General features: G+C 48.4%; 1 protein-coding gene across 2 annotated transcripts in view; it reads right to left on the minus strand.

Annotated features, from left to right (window-relative positions):
• The window catches only part of ESYT2 (extended synaptotagmin 2), a 78,471-nt gene that overhangs the window by 16,240 nt on the left and 42,848 nt on the right, over positions 1-19,383 (minus strand). For both annotated transcript variants that reach the window (XM_043872610.1, XM_043872612.1), the window contains exons 7-13: positions 13,733-13,788; positions 9,673-9,793; positions 7,566-7,742; positions 6,623-6,705; positions 5,105-5,153; positions 3,984-4,073; positions 3,496-3,591 (exon numbers count right to left, since the gene is read on the minus strand). In XM_043872610.1, coding sequence (XP_043728545.1) covers positions 3,496-3,591; positions 3,984-4,073; positions 5,105-5,153; positions 6,623-6,705; positions 7,566-7,742; positions 9,673-9,793; positions 13,733-13,788 — 672 coding nt within the window. The remainder of the gene's footprint in view (positions 1-3,495; positions 3,592-3,983; positions 4,074-5,104; positions 5,154-6,622; positions 6,706-7,565; positions 7,743-9,672; positions 9,794-13,732; positions 13,789-19,383) is intronic.

Consider the following 19,383-nt stretch of genomic DNA (forward strand, 5'->3'; position numbering starts at 1 on the left):
CAGCACTATGAACTCAGACTTAATGAAGTGGTAACAAGTTCACTTTATTTGAGGATGGACTAGACTGGAGGTGGAGAATGCGGGCTCTGGGTCACACGGCTGAGTTCAGATCATCCTGGCTCTGTGGCTTCCTAGAGGCAACCCTGGTCTCTACTCTCAGCACCTCATCTGAGAAGGGACCCCGCTGGCCTGAGCCGCAATGAGCTCCGCTCGCAGAGCCCTTGGAAAGTGCTCAGGAGATGCATGTGGTCACGGAGGCCTCTGGGGGTCAGAAAACACCCTCTTGTTCCTCTGGCCAGAGGAGGAGGTCCAAGTGCTGAGGCCACAGGATAAAAAGGCCCTTCCCAGCTCGGAAGCAAGGCCCGTGTGCTGAGGTTTCCCGACGGGACCAGGGGTGGCAGCACACTCACGGGGCTGAACAGGAGGAGCATTTCGAGCAGCAGAAGGTACCAGAGTGTGGGGCTGGCAGCCACCCAAAACCTCCACTGGAAATAGCAACAGGCTCAGCCTTTGGGGACAGCTGACAAAGGGACAGATCTACAACATACTGAAAACCACAGGGGGGAAGTGATCAATCTATCCAGATTTGTTTTGCAGAACTTTTTGGTGACACCTATATTTGAATCATCAAGCAGAGTATGTGGTTTTGATAACTCAGGAGGAAAGTTAGTTTGGGTAAATCAACACCTTAGCTAAATATAACAAAGCAATTAAAAAAATCCCGACACGAGGTCAGAAGCATTTCCTATAAAAGGAGCAGTTACACAAAACAACAACTGTGCAGCCAGCTCGGCCGGCATGGGCAGCAGCTTCCAGCACAGGCCCCCACCAGGACACTCCTGGCAGTGACCGGAAGCAGCAGCCAGAGGCACAACCGCCTCCTCCTGACCCCCCAGCAGCTGGTCAGGGGCCGGGGGCTGCGAGGAGACAACAGCTCACCCACCCTTCAGGGGTTTGGCTTGACTGTCTTCATCCATCAAATGGGACAAAATGCCACTTCTTTCAGTTTTGCTCCCCGCCCCTTCTTTTTAAAAATAAGAATAAACTGAGTATGCATGCTGAAATAAAAATGAAAACAAATGAAAATGAAACAAATGAGCTTTAAGAATCTTACTAGTTATTGAATTAAATCAATAATTAGTTTCTAGACTAAGGACTAAGCCATCGGCTTTCTCTGAGCCTGAAGCAAGTGAAAATAACTCTGCTAAAAGGACCAGAACAGTGCCAGGAATCTAGGCTCCAGAGCACGGACTCAGGAAACACAGGGGATGAAAACCACTTCCCAGATAAAGGTCAGAATGCTCAACTACCCACCCCAGGAATTCTTGAAGCTCCTTAAAAGCAGCGAATCGCAAAGTCAATATACACTTCTTCCCCCCAGGAGCTCCGGGTACACGGGGGAGAAGGCACGTCTTCAGGCAGCAGTGAGTTTCTGTCTCACCCACTGTTCCCAGGGCCACGGGGACTTTACGGAAAGCCAAGCTCTGATACCCCTTGTGTCTGGTCAGGAGGAGAAAGCAGATTTAAGGAAGATTTCTGAAAGCTTGCAAAGAAATATTCATATCTCACATTGAGACGAACCGTAAGAAAATCCATTTTAATCATTATGGCTTCACTGTTTCCTCAGATGATTTTTTTTTAAAGAATTTCCAGGGCCAGGAGCAGCGTCAGAGCCCAAGGCTCCTCCATGGCTCATCGGGTTGGTCTACCTCGGTATCAGATGCAGTCACCAATGTTAGTTACAGCAGAGTTACGTTTCACAAAACAGGCACGAAAGCAACACTCACAGGAACTGAAATCATGCAAAACTGAAAGGCATGCACGTCATTCCGGCACTGAGCAGACGGCATTAATCTCCAGTCCACATTCTAGCAGTCTCCACCAAACACAAGAAGGAAGAACACTGAGAACTCACAAATAGTGCTCTATAGACTGAGGCAGTATTTTCACAAAACACTAGTCCCGACGCTCGCCTCTCTTTTAAGTAGCCACACCCAAAGTTTCCCTCGTAGATACTCTTGGGAAAGTGGAAATGGGAGGAGAAAGCAAAGAATGGTGGATTGTGGTCAATGGAGGCACAGAAGCACTAAACCCAGGATGCAACAGGCAGAGTCAGAGAACCGCGTGGAGACGCGGGGACGCCGCACACTCCCGTACAAACAGGCCCACAGGGCGGCGGTCTGCTCAAGATCCTCTGCCTCTGATGGCCAGAGCACACTTCATGCACAAAGTGCCCTTTTAATAGCAGGTTAATACATTCACTTTTCTGTCTCTTGCTTATGTGACATTATTCCATTTTAATTTAATGTGACAAAACACACAGTTCTAAAGAGAAGCCAATTCAGCACTACTTTCCTCTATTCTAAAATATACAACAAATTCACTCCCATCAGGCATTATAAAAGACTTTAAAACTTAAATTGTGGTTAAAAATAAAAAGTTCTACCGTACAAGTAATTCTGCAGAAAGGTTAAATCTTCACTGAAAGAAAGGGTACAATTATATACATTCATAAACACAGTTCAGTTAACATGTTTGCAAAATGAAAAAAACAAGATGATCAATCAGATTTTAGTTGTTAAAAATTTTAAATAAAACAGAGATGCACAAAATACATAGAGTTTGCTTTTGAGCAAAGCCCAAGTAATGCACCATTTGAACCCTGGAGAGGTGCTGAACAGAATTAGAGTGTGCATTTCACAAGGTTAAAGGTGCAGGGTGGTGTGAGCATGGTCAGCTGGGATACCTAGGCACCCACCCACACCAAGGATGCACCTGGGGGCACGCATGGGGCTCTCAGGTGACTGGGCACTGATTATCACATCTCAGGAGGAAACACCCTGTCTCCGGAGACAGCAGTCTTTCTTTCAACAAAACTGCCTCCAACATGATGAAATGGAGCAGACAGGCCATCTGTTGAACAGGTAGACGGGCTCTAAAACATGCTGTCGACACGGTGAACTCCGATGACAAGGCAGTGCCCTCAGCGTGGAGGCCGCACCACCGCAGGGCTGGCACGCCGCCTCCTCTCCTTGCACTGGTCACCATCTATGAAACTGTTCTCCACAGTGTTTCTAAGGGCTGAATACTGCCAGCCGCAATGAGCAGTGCGTGCCCGGGGCTAGAAGCTGTGTGCAGGGCATCCCTGCTGCCCTGCGGCCCCTCACCCCGCCGTGCCACGGCCGGGGCGATGCCAAAGGGATTTGATTTTCATCTGCAGGCACGAATTTCAGTAATTAGCGCTTCTCCACAGGGTGTTTTCTTTCCTAACTACTAAGTGCATTCTTTTCCTGTGTACTGAAACACGTCAGCTAATTCTGACCACCCTGGGTAAGCCAGTAAGATGGAGACGTAACACTCCGTTCATGAAGGGCATGCACCCGCACCCCTCTCCACCGCTGCTCTCCTGGGCCGCGGGGAAGGGAGAGCACAGCAACGAGCACAGAGCACAGGGCTAAACCCAGCAGGAGCTGCTGCCAGGAAACCAGCACCTACCGGAAGGTTCCGGGCCGAGTCCAAGTACAAGATGAGCAGCGAGGAGGACAGCCCGTCATTGGCTTGGTCTTTGTCTGCTCTGATGTCTGTCAGCACCTACAGCGAAAGGGAAAAGCCTCAGCAGGTGGGTTTCCAAGCTTCCTGTTTCTGTCTAGTTATGTCTATCCTGCTGAAGAAAACAAAGAAGATGGAGAAACAAGCACCCCATATACACAGTATAGAGAATGAACATAAGATGCCGTTCAGACAAAGTGCTCAGGTGACCCGAGGCCCCCAAGCCCCTGAAGGGCAGCCGAGCACAAGGCCTGAGGCCTCCGCGAGCCTGCGGACGCCTGCAAGCTCCTGCGGGCTCGCATCTGCGCCACGCCACCACAGTGACTCAACACAGGGTCAGCTGCTGCCGTGAGCCTGCAAGGTGAGCAGCAGCACAGTCCCGGGCACTCATCTCAGTGCCCAGGGCTGCGGGCTGCTGGGGGCCCCTCCAGCACCTGCTCGAGGTTCGACGCGTCAGGCATGAGCGTGAGCCACTCCAGCTTCAAGTGCAGCTTCCCTCTGGGCACCTCATCCAGGGCGAACCACTGTGGAGAAAGTCAAACCGGTCGGCCAAAGCCCCTGGGTCGGACGCACGAGCTGAGCAGTCTCTACAACCCTGAAAGGCCCGAGTCCTGCCACTTTTAGCTCCAGGCCTGAGAACGAGGGGCTGGGCCCAGAGGCCGACAGCGGGGGCCGCTCTGTGTGTTCCTCACTGACTCCCAAGGCCATCCCTGTCTGACAGGCAAGGACTCCAGTGTCCTCTCGTACCACCCAGCACTACCAGGAGTCTACGTATGGACATCCATACAATTTAGGGGCCAAGAAAAAATATAACATTGATCCCAAGTACTGAATTTCATTATCAGACATGCTAACAAGTGTGCTTTTCCTCATGACCATATCACAATAATTAGCTTACACTTGTTTCAGCTTAAAAGCCATCAGGCTGTTAACTGAGGACGGTCACCAACACTTGGCGTTAGAAGGGACGTCCGAGCGCAGGGCATGTCTGCTGGGCCGGGCCGCACAGCACACAGGACAGCAGGGCCGACTGCAGATGCCTGTCCAGTGCGTGCGCGTGCGGCTGACACGGCTCTCAGCAGAGCTTCGGCTAACTGCGCCTCACTCGTCCAAATCTTACCCATCTTTCAGCAGCCATCACAAACTTCCTCTTTATTCTGAGAGCAGCATCTTGCTTGAAGCAGCGTCTGTGTCTGTCAGTTCATGATGCGTTTGTGGGTGTCTTTCCTGGGACAATGTCTCATCAACTGCACTGCGTCGCTCTGCTATGACTCCCAACTACCTTTTAATGCCCGATTCTCGGGAGCTTCTACCAGACTCTGCCCTGACTCCGAAGCAGACCATGCCTGCCTGAAACAAAGTGGGTGTGTGTTTGGATACTTGGGAATTTTGTGTTTCTGGTAGGTGCTGATTTATTTTCACTTTGCTGGTACTGGAAGGCCTAAGTTCTCAACGTCTGTGAGCGGCTGTTAAGTTCTCAGACCATCCGGGATGGCGGCAGCGGGCACTCTGCATCAACACTCACGAAATAGAACAGTACTCAAAGGAAACTTACTTCATCTAAAAGGCGCTCCTTTTCAACTTCAATAAGATCAATCATAAGACTATAGAAATAACAATACAACAACTTTAGAACACAGAAAACCACTTCTGAAAACTGAAATAAACTTAAGTATTACTCTATGAAAAAGTACTCCAGAAAAGCAACAGAATGCTATAGTTTATCAAGAAACAAGCTTCGTCCTCCAAGCTTCCTCAAGCTTCCACCCGGGTGTAAAGTGAGCAGGGAACACGCAGCGCGGCTCGGCTGAGGTTAGGGCTGGGACGCTGGATCTCCCCACAGGCAGTGGGTCTGGAGGCGCCCCGGGCATGCGGGCATGTCTGCTGGGAAACCCGGGTGGCAGGGCGTGTCTACAGGGGAGCCTGGGGCACGCGGGCGGGCGCATTCGACCAGGGTGGGTGGGACGTGCTCTCTCTGAGCGACGACACGCCACTCCGGCTTGGGCTCCTTCGCTGTGAGCTAAATCAGGCGCTGACCGCCTTTCTAGCCCTGCTTCCTCAGCTCTGACCGGCACCTCCAAGGCCTCTGCCTTGTGCCTAGCATGATCCCGACAGCCCGTCCCATTTCCCTCAATACTCCTGCTCTGTTGGGAAGCGTGAGGCAGCCCAGAGCCAGAGCCGAGTGGCGCGGGGAGGGAGGCTCACACGCCTGTCCTCCGCAGCCCCTCCTCTCTGTCCCCGCGCGCTGCCCCGCACGGCCCGCGTTCCCTGCTCCATTACAGACGCCCGGGGCCCAGCCAGCCCCCAGTCTCGGCTGCTGACGCCCAAATCTAACAGAGGCTTTAGTGCAAATCTCATCTGTTCGTTGCCTTGCTTACAACCTTTTGGTTGCTCTTCGATAAACGGTCTCACAAATGAATTCTGAGGTCACAGCCTAACACACAGGCCATCCTTGATGAAACCAGACCTGTTCAGTGTCATTTACCCTTGTATCTCTTTTGCAACAAGAAATTCAGTTATATAGTAAGATTAGGCTAAAGTGTGTTTCTTTGATAGTTCATAGTTTTTCAGCTGTACACGTTGTTCAATTTAAGTAAACAAATCAGTATTTTTCTAATACATAGGCACAATGTAAATTACAATCTATCCCCACCCCCACAGGCCAATAACAAATAGGAAGTTCACAAACCCATTTCTAGATCCCGGAGCCCAGCAGCCTGCCAGGCGCAAGGCTGGGGAGCTGGGCTGCGTGGAGGCTGCAGCTGGTGGCTGAATGCTTAAATGCGGCAGCGCAGCCCTTAAATGCGGCAGCGCAGCCAAGAACGTGAATTTCAAGTTCTGTTTAACTTAGCTTTCCTTTTCTTACTTAAATGTAAAACTTGTTTTAGAAAAAAAAAAAAAAAACTTGTTTTAGGAACAAAACGTGTTTTAAGAGGTCTAAGGTGAAACAAACCTAACATCGAAAAGCCATTTTAATACACATATAATGTGTAATAAACCTGCTCTGATGTTACACATTTAAGAGTGATGATCAAAGAGGAAGAGTCCACACTCCTGGTCACGGAGGACTTACCTTCCGAGGAAGTCATCCTTGTCTGGGTCTTCGTCAAAGAGCTCGATCTCCAATTCCTGTCCGGGATGTTCATAGACCAGAGCCTGGAAGGTACCAGTGCACGCTGTCTCACCCTTACGAGCATCTGTTCTGAGTCGTAATCGCAGCTGACACCGGCTCCAGCAGCTGCTCCACATCCAGACCCCACCATCAGACCCGATACACGGCTGATGGCGGGAGCCCCTGGGAACCCCCTCGCACGTGGCACTGCGCTCGCTCCCCATTATCGGGGCTACCGGCGCGGACGTCTCTCCACTCCTGCAGCAGCCCCAGTCAGGGCTGGCCCCTCACCACCACTCAGAAGTTGGGATCCGGCAACAGACAGGGTAGGGAGGCCCAGAAGCTGGTGGGATAAAGGCCGTACCCCCTTCCAGTTCTTTCCAAGCCGCATGCCCTGTGATGCAGTCGTTCACTCTGAGGGGCATTCTCTGGGGGCACCTTGGCCAAGTTCACTAAATGTGGCCCCATGATACTCAAAAGGCACTGATTACAGTGCTGAGCCCAAAGGCCAGGTCCCTCGTGTAGACATGAGGGCATCGTCTCGCCTGAGTGGCTGTGCTTGGGACATGAAGAAGTGTCCAGATGCACTAAATGAAAACTAAAATACAGTATACAACTAACCTCATCGTGGAGTATGTTTGTGTGTTAGTGGCCGCTTATTTACTGAGATAGCTTAAAGTGATTAAGGTTTAAAATTGTGTGTGAGGAAGGGATACAAGGTGAAGTATTTTTAAAGACGGAAAATCAAAGTGAAGAGCTTTGCACTGAACTAAGCACTTGCCACAGGGCGGGGGCAGGAGCAGAGCCTGGGGAAGGACGGCACCCACCCCCTCACCTCACACTAAGCACTCACCAGGAGCGGGAGCAGAGCCTGGGGAAAGATGCACCGCACCCACCCCCTCACCTCATACACCTCGTTCCACTTCGGACTGAGGTTCTCCTTGATGACCTTGCTTTGGAAGATCTGGTTGCCAACTCGAATCACTCCGTAGGGGTCTGACTTCCCCTTGACAAGTCCCTTAAGGTAAGTGTCTTTTCCCTGAAGATCCTGAGCTTCAATAAAGTGTATTCTCAGGACACCCTAGAAAGAAGGAAGACAGAGCAGACTATTCACCAGTTCACCTGCAGACCTGGAGCAAAGGCTGGCTTGGGGACAAGACAGATCCTCTCCCCTGAGCAAAGAAGGTAAACACGAGTGCCTCAGGGGCAACACCACAGGCCCCAAGGGCCTGACCAGAGGCCAGAGACGGAGGAGCTGGCGTGAGCTGCTGACCCTCCTGGGAGGGAGGGGTCCCAGAGCCACTCTGTGCCCCAGGGCCCCGGCTTGGGCAGGGCAGAGGGCAGGAGGCAGGCAGACGACACAGGGCCTCGTGGCCAGAACAGTGCTGAGTCCTGGTAGGACCAGGGCAGTACCTACACTGGAAACCAGCACCCTGGGATGCAGGAGACTCTTCCCGAGTCCTTCACACGTACCAGGGACTGCGCTGCATTTTTAGAATAATCCTATGAAATACTGTCAATAAACCTATTTTATGGATAGAAGACTGAAACTCTGAGATACATACACTTACAGACAACACAGTTCTCTTTCCCTAAAATGTTGCTTAATTGATAAAAAATATCCACCCATATTTCTTTCAAGGTAAACACAAGTGGTAAAGTTACCTTTTGAGAAGGCAGCATTCTATACCATAAACACTTTATAAAAAGTTACCAGGTACTGTTCCTCAACCAATTAGCATAGGAAGACATACTTTTACAGATAAATATACTTTTAAAAATCGTTACAAACAAAACAAAACAAAACAAAACACGTAACCAACCTCCCGTTTACGTTTTCACAGATTTAATGCTTAGACACTGTGGCCACATATTTGAGCAGCATGGAGGGTGGACCCGGGCAGGCTCAGACGGTTCCCAGTGCTCAGAGAACAGAGCCCAGGGCCCAGGAGCACAAGGACTCCTATGTGCAAAGGCAGCCCGTGTTCCCCGAGCTGAGGATGCTAAGTGAAGGAAGAAAGCCATCCCCACCTCAGCTGTGTCCCATCACACCTGCTGAATGCCAGCAATATGACTAACTGGGATGTGAGGACGGGGCTGCTGTTACTTTGACAACAGTAGGACTGCTCATGAATGTTTGCTGGTCTGTGCACTCTTACTAAGATCGAGCTTCCCAGAAGGGTAACAGGCAGGGGGAAAGGCTGGCTACTTCTACTTCATGAAACAAACTCTGAACTGAGACCAGACACCACGTGACAGGCTGCCCACCCCACCTCTGGAGCCCACGGTCGGTAAGACCACACAGGCGGGATGCAAACCAGTAGGAGCTGCCCTCCGAGAACGTGCTCTGGGCCTGGGACAGGATTCCACACCCGTGGCTGGCAGGCTCTTGTGGTCTCAGGCTGAAGCTGTTTAGTTTACTCAGATGAAGGTGCCTCCAAGATGTGTGGCCACCTCTGTGTGTGAGGCGCCACCCCAACCTACAGATGAAGACACTGAGGAACGCGCTCCCAGAGTGAAGCTGCCGCCAACCCCCAGGCCGTGACTCAGCCCAGCCCTGCCCGCTCACTCCGTCTGGGGGTGCTTAACACCCATGGTGCGCCTGCCGCGTCCGCCCCTGGAGGACTCCACAGACGACCGCTCCTCACACCTGATGGGAACCTGGCACAAGGTGTCTGCTCAGGCTAAAATGTACATCGTATACACAAGCAGAAAATGCTTTCTGAGGCAGTGAACAAGTTGTCACCACTGTCCTTTACAACTTGCAGTGACATCTGCAGAATTAAATCCCTGTGAGTACCTCTGAGGTGTAAGAACTGCCCTAAGTCTCTGAAAGCTTTAGGCCAGATGGCCCTTACCCAGCCTCCTAAGGACAGGCAGGACAGACCACTTTTACAGCATCAAGATCCACATGGCAAGGTCGTTGTTAGGAGAAATACAGGAAGTCACAGCACCCAGGTGTGTGAAAAGTTACTTCAGTCTGTTTTAAGTGTTGATGAACACATGCTTACCTTTGGTACAGGAAACCGCAGCTGAGCTATTTGAACTTCGCTGACAAGAGGGACTGTGATTCGATTGGGAAGCACCAGATAGTTTGATATTATATCCAAAATGATAGTATCTGATAAACCACTGTTAGGTGGGAGGTTAAAAAAAAAAAAACAATGATCAGACACTTCATGTTAGTTACCACCTGAACAGTGAACTTGGCACAAACACGATACAATATCCTACCAACAGGTCAGAGCTAGTTCCCCTACACAGTATTTATGCTGCTATGGTGACAATTATGTGGGATTTATTCTGAGAACACAAGGTAATATTCTGGCTACATTTCTCAACATCCTAAATCACCCTCATACATTTCCACATAACTTTATCATTGATTTAACACTGAATATACATTTAATTAAATTTCTTATTTTAACATAAAATATTTCAAACACACATAAAAGTGCAGAGAATATGAAAACAAGCATTTACTCATTTCACACTTATTACATTAAATTCATCTTTCTTGTTATATATGCAGAGCTCCCAATGAAGTAACAGAATTTACAGTTCATTCTTCTTTACACTTTATTAGGTACTGAATACTGTAATCAATTTGAAATAGTATATGCCACTGCACAGAGAATTCAGTAGCAGGAATAAAGTTGTGGGGGCTAAAGAAACTAATGTACTTTCTTTTTTTTTTTTCCATTTATTTTTATTAGTTGGAGGCTAATTGCTTTAGAATATTGTAGTGGTCTTTGCCATACATTGACATGAATCAGCCATGGATCTACATGTATTCCCCATCCCGATCCCCTCTCCCACCTCCCTCTCCACCCGATCCCTCTGGGTCTTCCCAGTGCACCAGCCCTGAGCACTTGTCTCATGCATCCCACCTGGGCTGGTGATTAATGTACTTTCAATATACTTTTTGTCTGTTCTTTGTAAATGTGTGTAAATGGAGAGTCAAGAGTCTCTGCAACACCACTTCTGAGGGCACAGAACCTGAGCTGCACGGCTCTGCACGAGCACCTTTAGCCAGAGCTGCAGAGTCCTAGAAGAACCTTACTTCCTGCCAGTACTTTTTAGATGTCAGCATTACGCATATGACAGACGTAAACGAACCACAGCCGGAACATCCCCTGGGACACAGGGACAGTCCTACCACACCCTGAGAGATGACTGAGCCTCGCTGCAGGCTGGGGTCCAAATGCCAACCAAGATGTGGAGGCTCAGCGCCAGCCCTCTCAGTTCAACATGGGAACCACATTCCCCAGATAGCTCTGCTCTTCTGAAGAGGCCAGTTAACCAGTGTCTACACTCCAGAGGGACTCAGAGGACGTAAGCTGGCAGACACTGGATCTGTGCTCACCAAGCTGATGACAAAGTGGCCCCTCAAAGCTTTAGCACCCAGCACACCCTTGCTTCAGGCAATCTCCCTGCAGAAGCACGAGTTTTGTTTATATCGAAAAATCTCCTGAGACAGAAGGCCCCTCACTGCTGACGTAAGTGCTTCAGGAACCTGTTAGCCACCCCGGTGGTGGGCGGCGCCTCACCTCCTGCTGACGCCTGTGCCGCCAGCAGAAGGCCCAGCTGGCACCTCCCCCGACGGCTCCCGAGCGGGGCCGCACATCCCCGAGCTGCTGCTCCCCCCGTCCTGACGGCGGCAGGGCTCAGCACACAGCACGGCTTCCTCACGCCTTCCGCCCTCCCGCTCTTCCTGACCCAGCCCTGCGCATCACCTACAGTCTTCACCCCTCACACTTGGGTTAGGGCTCGTCACTGAACAGTGGCAGGGAGTGTGAACACACGAGGTAAGGTGAAATGGCTCAGGCGTCCTGCTACCTTCTCACACCTTGGCTTCTGTTCCGCAGTCAATGCAGGGAGCAGGCAGATGTTCATTTAGTAAAGCTTGGGGCAAGATTTCATTATGCTAGGTTCAAAGTTATTAAATATTTACTTTTACAAAATAAGGTCTGCCACAGCTGTTACTTGATAAAATCTTCACAAAACAGTGGCCCAAGTTTTATGTTAAGTACACAGGCATATATTTTATCACATGAAATTTACATAATTATATATAAATTATATGTCATATATAAATATATGTAATTTTAAAGGAGTATTTAACTATATTTCTTTTATACCATGGCCTCATTTTTGCATGGTGTCTATTTCCACCTGCATTTCTAATATATATGCATATATATTCTTAACAATATATGCAATCCTATATATACCTATATATGACTATGTTTTATATGTGTATAAAAATCTATATATAAAACAATAGCTAGAAGGTATACCACACAGGGTCTGTCTTCATATAAAACCACGAAATGAAACGAAGCTGTATCTGCATGTGTGTATCTGTGTGCCCTTGTGTATGTGTGTTTCTCCCTTCCCATTGGTTTGGGATGACTCCAGAGCTGCAGGCTCACAGGCAGCAGCCGCCCACCGGCTCTCTGCCACAGCACTACCTGCAGAGGAGATGCCTGACAAGCACGGGTCACGGAGCTGAGGGGAGGGAAGCAGAACGCACATTCTTTTCTGCACTGAAGGACAGCAGGGACCTGCTGTTTTCGCCACTGACCAGCACCCTTTCCTCCAACTCCTGGAGTCCCTCCTTTGGGGGACTTCCTGTCCTTCACTGCAACTTTTTCAAGCAATTCTCTGCCTCCTCTCAGGGTGGGCATGAGACCCAGACCTGATCAGAACCAGAAGAATTTGTACAAGGAAAGGTGGACAAACAGAGGTCAACTCTGGAACTTTTGCTGGAACTAGAGGGACATTTGCTGGAATCTTCTACTGAGGCTGCTAAGCATGCATGCAGAATAGAAGCTAGAAGCTGCTACTTCACGGCAAGAGCCTGCCTGGCAACAAAGCCACACACAGCAAAGCCGGGTCAGGAGCCGTCCTTTGGACGTCAGCACCTGGCCCCGTCTCGCCGCCTGACAGGGCCACAGGCCACACCCAGCACCCCGAGCAGGCGCCCCCCACCGCTTGTTGCATGAAGGCACTGTCTCTCAAAACCTTTACTCGCTTAATGAAGACCAAGTGAGCTGGGTTTGTTCTTGAAAGCAAGAATACTAACCAAGCCTTTTACACAAATTCTTTTAAAGCTGTCCTTTCCAAGAATCTTTTAAAGGTAATGGTACTTTTCTATATTCAATAAACCACAGTGCCTAAAAGAGACTTATTATTACAACTATGCCTCAGCTTATTAAAATCTTCATTTTTTACCGATAATGAAACAAAATAAAATTCTTTCTAATGGCCACTTCAAGGACATAATAAATACAAAGGAATAGAAAAAAAAAGCAGACTGAACCAAGGCTTTCATAATTCAATTTTCTAAGCTATTTTAGGGAAAAGAACCCCACAGATTAACGAAGTGTCCACTAGGAACACATGTAACTGTAACCAACGTTTAAGGCACTTTAACCTTCAAATGCAGTGGTGAAACCAGGAGCAGCAGCTTTCCTGTTTGGTGGTGACTAACGGTCTGCCGCTGTCGCCTTCCATCTTGGAGGACAGACGACCTGCAGCCTGACTAGGAAGCCTTACCGCCCTCACAGGAGGGACGTGCACCAGAGGCTCCACAGCTCATCTGGAAGGAGTCCTCAGGGTTCAGACACTGGAGCACACAGAACAGCCAAGACTCCCAGTGGCACCCGCAGCCGCAGGTCCGGGCTGACTCCGCGCCCCCAGGAGGAGTGCGTCAAGGCAGGGAAGGCAGGAAGGGACAGCGCAGCACAGCTTGAACGCAGCCAGAAAGGGCTTGTCTTGAAACATATCAGTTTGAAAACTTTTTAAAGTTTTCTTTATTTTTCTGGGATATTAAAACACCAAAACTGGAAAGACACCTCCTTACAAATGAAACAGCTCCTTCTGGTCCCGACAGGGCTCGCGTGCAGCTGCAGCCCAGAGCCTGAGACGCAGCTCGGGCTGGAGCTGGAGCCCGAGCGCCCTGCCTGGAAGGCATGGACGCTGCCTGGGAGTCGGCACTCAGCCGCTGGGCTGTCTCATCTCACATGCTATCAGCTAGCTAGCCACAGGGCACAACAGAGTACTTACTTCAATCCAGGAATGTCGAGAAGATTAGTCAGTCCTGTCCAGTTAATTTCTAAAAGCTGTTTTTAAAAAAAGGGCAAAGATAGTAAGTATGCAAACTACTTCTAATTATCATTATCAAATTATACAAGTCTGTTTCTTTATAAATGAAACGGGTTACTCAGTACATAATACTGTCCTATACCTTGATTTTCACTGTATAAAATATCAAAGCTGTTGTCCCTTATTGGTACCAATACCTTGCCTGTTCTTATGTTTTTTGATGTCATAATTTTCTCCAGTAAAATCATAATTATTTATATACCCACCATCCTATTGATGAGCACTTAGAATATTTGCAGTTTCTCTTTTATTGTAAGTAATGGTCATAGCAAACACCCTCTTCCAACAACACAAGATATGACTCTACACATATACCTAACCAGATGGTCAATACGAAAATCAGATTGATTATATTCTTTGCAGCCAAAGATGGAGCAGCTCTAAACAGTCAGCAAAAACAAGGTTGGTAGCTAACTGTGGCTCAGATCATGAGCTCCTTACTGCAAAATTCAGGCTCAAACTGAAGAAAGTAGGGAAAACCACTAGGCCATTCAGGTGTGACCTAAATCAAATCCTTTATGATTATACAGTGGAAGTGACAAATAGATTCAAGGGACTAGACCTGGTAGAGAGAGTGCCTGAAGAACTATAGACGGAGGTTCATAACACTGTATAGGAGGTTATAACCAAAACCACCCCTAAGAAAAAGAAAGGCAAGAAGGCAAAGTGGTTGTCTGAGCAGGCCTTACAAATAGTTGAGAAAAGAAGAGAAGCAAAAGGCAAAGGAGAAAGAGAAAGATATACCCAACTGAATGCATAGCTCCAGAGAACAGCTAGGAGAGATAAGAAAGCCTTCTTAAGTGATCAATGCAAAGAAATAGAGGAAAACAATAGAATGGAAAAGGCTAGAGATCTCTATAAAATTGGGGATACCAAGGGAACATTTTATGCAAAGATGGGCACAATAAAGGGCAAAGACGGGCACAATAAAGGACAAAAATGGCAAGGATCTAACAGAAGCAGAAGAGATTAAGAAGAGGTGGCAAGAATACACAGGAGAACTATACAAAAAAGCTCTTAATGGCTTGGAAAACCATGATGGTGTGATCACTCACCTAGAGCCAGACATCCTGAGTGGGCCTTAGGAAGCACTACTATGAAAAAAGCTAGTGGAGGTGATGGAATTCCAGCTGAGCTATTTCAAATCCTAAAAGATGATGCTGTTAAAATGCTGCACTCATTATACCAGCAAATTTGGAAAACTCAGCAGTGGCCACAGGACTCGAAAGGTCAGTTTTCACTCCAATCCCAAAGAAAGGCAATGCCAAAGAATGTTCAAATTACTGTACAATTGCATTCATTTCGCACGCTAGCATGATTATGTACAAAATCCTTCAAGCTAGGCTTCGGCAGTACATGAACCAAGAACTTCCATATGTACAAGCTGGATTTAGAAAAGGAAGAGGAACCAGAGATCAAATCACCAATCAATGCTGGATCATAGAAAAAGCAAAGGAATTCTAAAAAAACATTTACTTCTGCTTCATTGAGTACACTAAAGCCTTTGGCTGTGTGGATCACAACAAACTGTGGAATATTCTTAAAGAGATGGGAATACCAGACCACCTCACCTGTCTCATGAGAAGCCTGTATAAGAGTACGTCAAAGCTGTATATTGTCACCCTGCTTATTTAACTTATACACAGAGTACATCATGGGAAATGCCAGGCTGGATGAATCACAAGCTGGAATCAAGATTGCAAGGAGAAATATCAACAATCTCAGATATGCAGATGACACCACCTTAATGGCAGAACATGAAGGGGGACTAAAGAGCTTCTTGATGAAGGTGAAAGAGGAGAGTGAAAAAGCTGACTTAAAACTCAACATTCAGAAAACTAAGATCATGGCATCCAGTCCCATACTTCATGGCAAATAGATGGGGAAAAAGTGGAAACAGTGTCAGATTTCATTTTCTTGGGTTCCAAAATCAATGCAGACGGTGACTGCAGCCATGAAATTAAAAGACACTTGCTCCTTGGAAGAATAGCTATGACAAACCTAGACAACATATTAAAAAGCAGAGACATCACTTTGCCAACAAAGGTCTGTATACGCAAAGCTATGGTTTTTTCAGTAGTCATGTATGGATGTGAGAGTTGGACCATAAAGAAGGCTGAAGATCAAAGAATTGATGCTTTTGAACTACGGTGTTGGAGAAGACTCTTGAGAGTCCCTTGGACTGCAAGGAGATCCAACCAGTCCATCCTAAAGGAAATCAACTCTCAATATTCATTGGAAGGACTGATGCTGAAGCTGAAGCTCTGATATTTTGGCCACGTGATGTGAAGAGCTGATTCACTGAAAAAGACCCTGATGCTGGAAAAGTTTGAGAGGGCAGAAGGAGAAGGGGGTGACAGAGGATGAAATGTTGGATGGCATCATCAACTCAATGGACATGAGTTTGAGCCAGCTCAGGGAGACAGTGAGGGACAGGGAAGCCTGCTGTGCTGCAGTTCATAGGACTGCAGAGTCAGACGTGACCACAACTGAAGAACAACAACAACAAAATGATTCAGTGAATATCTTTTTACACACATGTTATTACAGAGACTAGCATTCAAAAAGGGGAAGCTCTTGTCAAAAATATATGTTCAAAAAAAAAAAATATATGTTCACTTCTTTATGCTGATATACACTACCTTGTTGTTCAGTTGCTAAGTCACGTCACAACCTAATTGCTCTAATATTGTACCAATTTACATTTCCATCAAAATTGTATAAAATGTACTTTCTTTACAGCCACACCAAACACAGATGTTAAAAATCAGTCTATTTGGCAGTTAAAGAATGGTTACTCTATCACTATTTCAAACAACATTTTCCTGATTTTGGAGAAGGGAATGGCTACCCACGCCAGTATTCTGGCCTGGAGCATTCCCTGGACTGGACAGTCCATGGGGTCGCAAAGAGTTGGACATGACTGAGCGACTTTCACTTTTTTCCTGATATTAGTGGGACATGTTCCATCCATTTTGTTGACTTTTGTATTTTTTTGCTCATTTTTCTAGTGGGTATTTATCTTAGAATAATTTCTATAAAGTTGGCTGAGATTCCATTAAACAGATGTGGACAGGTAAAAAGTACTGATTAAAACACTGCTTCTAACAAAAAAAAAAAAAAATAAAACACTGCTTCTCCTGTCAAGATGGATACCGCACATAATGCAATTACTTGTGCTTTATACTGTAGAAGATGTTAAGTGAAACTGTATGACCTCTATTACTTACATACACTGGAGTGACAGAGCTCGGGAGTGAGCAGTTTTAAGTATGAACTGAAAGGTCAAGATTCCTTTGGACAAACCCAAACTCAAAAGCAACAACTTTAATAAAGTCCTGAGAAACTAACCTCCATCGGACTCCCTGGTGGTTTAGTTGCTCAGTCATGCCCAACTCTTGCAACACCACAGACTGTAGCCCGCCAGTCTCCTCTGTCCTTGGGATTCTCCAGGCAAGAATACTGGAGTGGGTAGCCATGCCCTCCTCCAGGGGATCTTCCCAACCCAGGAATCAAACCCAGGTCTCCTGTCTTGCAAGCAGATTCTTTACTGACTGAGCTAAGAGGGAAGCCCCATGGATGCCCTAGACCACGACTGTGATCTCTAGATGCTTCTTCCACTAAAGGGAACAGGTGACTTTGAAGAAATGGCTGATTTTGGGTCTGGGGCAAAAACTGTTAACATGAACGTGGGGCATCTTGCTGAATCAGAAGGTCAAAGAAACTCTCAATGGTCCTCCCAAAGGGCAATCACCTTTAGGGACTAAAACTAGATTGTAAACTCAGGGGTAACAGCACCTACTCGCAGGACACTTGTCAAAATGATGTGATGTACCTGAATGCTACCCAAGTTCATAGAAACAGAATAATACTAGGGGGACGGGGACAGAATTCACAGAAGGACAGACTCAGCTGAGTTTGAAGAGATGAATGCAAGAAGGAAGGCTTCAGGCACGCTTGTTCAAGGCCCTGAAGGGGGAGCGGCCTGTCCCTGAGCACAAGGGAGGCCAGAGGACACGAGAGCCAAGCTGGAGGGCTGTGGCAGGAGAGGAGTGTGAGTGACTCTGTGCTTGAGGACGAGACTGAGAGTGTGTGAGTGAACAGGTGTCCAGGTATGTGAGAGAGAAAAGTCCAGCCGGCCGTAGGGGCAGATCGAGGAAAGCAACGAAAATTAGTGCCCTCCGCATCAGCCCCCAGTCTGGATGGATCTCCTTTTGGGAAACTGAAGAGCCAGTGGGAAGTGTTTCCAAAGGACAGGAAACTACCTCTTTCTGAGGGCTGAGGAGTAGAAGTGAGGGAGGGGGCGGGACGGGGCTCGGAGGGAGAACCCCCTGCACCTGGAGACCCAGCAGCCTGAGCAGGTACAGGAGCAGGGCAGCCTCAGTCGGGCCTCCCCTGAACGCCCTCTGAGGGCCGGTGGGTCCAGCAGAATCCGAACCCACAGACACTGCTCATTTCAGTGCTGACTGCATGCCAGCCTCCTACACAGGAAGTTTGTTACAGACAGACTGGTGGCTCCGCCCTTCCCCAGAGCTTTTGAATTTGCTGATCTGGGCTGGTGATAAAGGTCACGAATGTTTTTCTCATGCTTTAAGAGCCCTGAGACTTCCAGCTTCCACTTGGGATGAAGCACACTGGGAAGAGTGTCACTCCTGAATGCACAGACAGCTGAGGGGACAAGGGCCACCCTGGGCAGAAGAGCCAGAGCAAGACCTGTGAGAGCCGGAGACAGAAAAGGACAGGAAAGGCAGGCCCCGCAGCAGAGGCCAGGACAGAACTCCCTCTGCACCACACAGATGCAGGGCGCCGAGAGCACTTCAGACCCTCCCAGGGCACCCTGGCGGTGCGGAAGTAGCTCCAAAATAATGCAGGATATCAACCCCCTCCAAGAAACTCACAGAACATCTGGCAGGATGAACAACCCCAAACTCCCCAGGGGCCCCATTCTGGGCCCTCCTCAGTACAATAGGCTACGAGGACCTACCTGCCAGTTTCTGCCTCATCACCTCACTGCTGCCTCCCGCAGAGGGCGGCAGGATCAGCCCACAGGACCCTCCTTCAAACGCTGTGTCCTCCCCACTCCTGGTCTCAGGGCCAAGGACCTGTGCCTGACGCAGCTAGAAGGGGGCAGGCCAGGACAAAGGGAGAGGGGGAGGCTTGCTCCTCCTCGGGGCCATGGCAGCTGGGACTCTGGCCTGTGGCCTGAAGGACCAGAGGTCACGGTCTCGGGAAGAGAGAATGAAGGAGGCAGAACAGGCCCGAGAGAGGACAGCAGCCACAGTGGTCACGTGCCACAGTCATCCTGTTCCTGGTCCTCGGATGCAGCCCCGGCATGGGTTCCACGAGACAGCAGGACATGCTCACTCTGTTTTTAAAGTCCCCCCTTCCTCCTCCTTCTTTGCTTAATGTACCTCAACTGCTTGCTCCTTGGAAGAAAAGCTATGACAAACGTAGACAGCGTACTAAAAAGCAGAGACATCACTTTGCTGACAAAGGTCCATCTAGTCAAAGCTATGGTTTTTCCAATGGTCATGTATTGATGTGAGTTGGAC

Source organism: Cervus elaphus, chromosome 18 (assembly GCF_910594005.1).
Source record: "Cervus elaphus chromosome 18, mCerEla1.1, whole genome shotgun sequence".
Taxonomy (NCBI): Eukaryota; Metazoa; Chordata; class Mammalia; order Artiodactyla; family Cervidae; genus Cervus; species Cervus elaphus.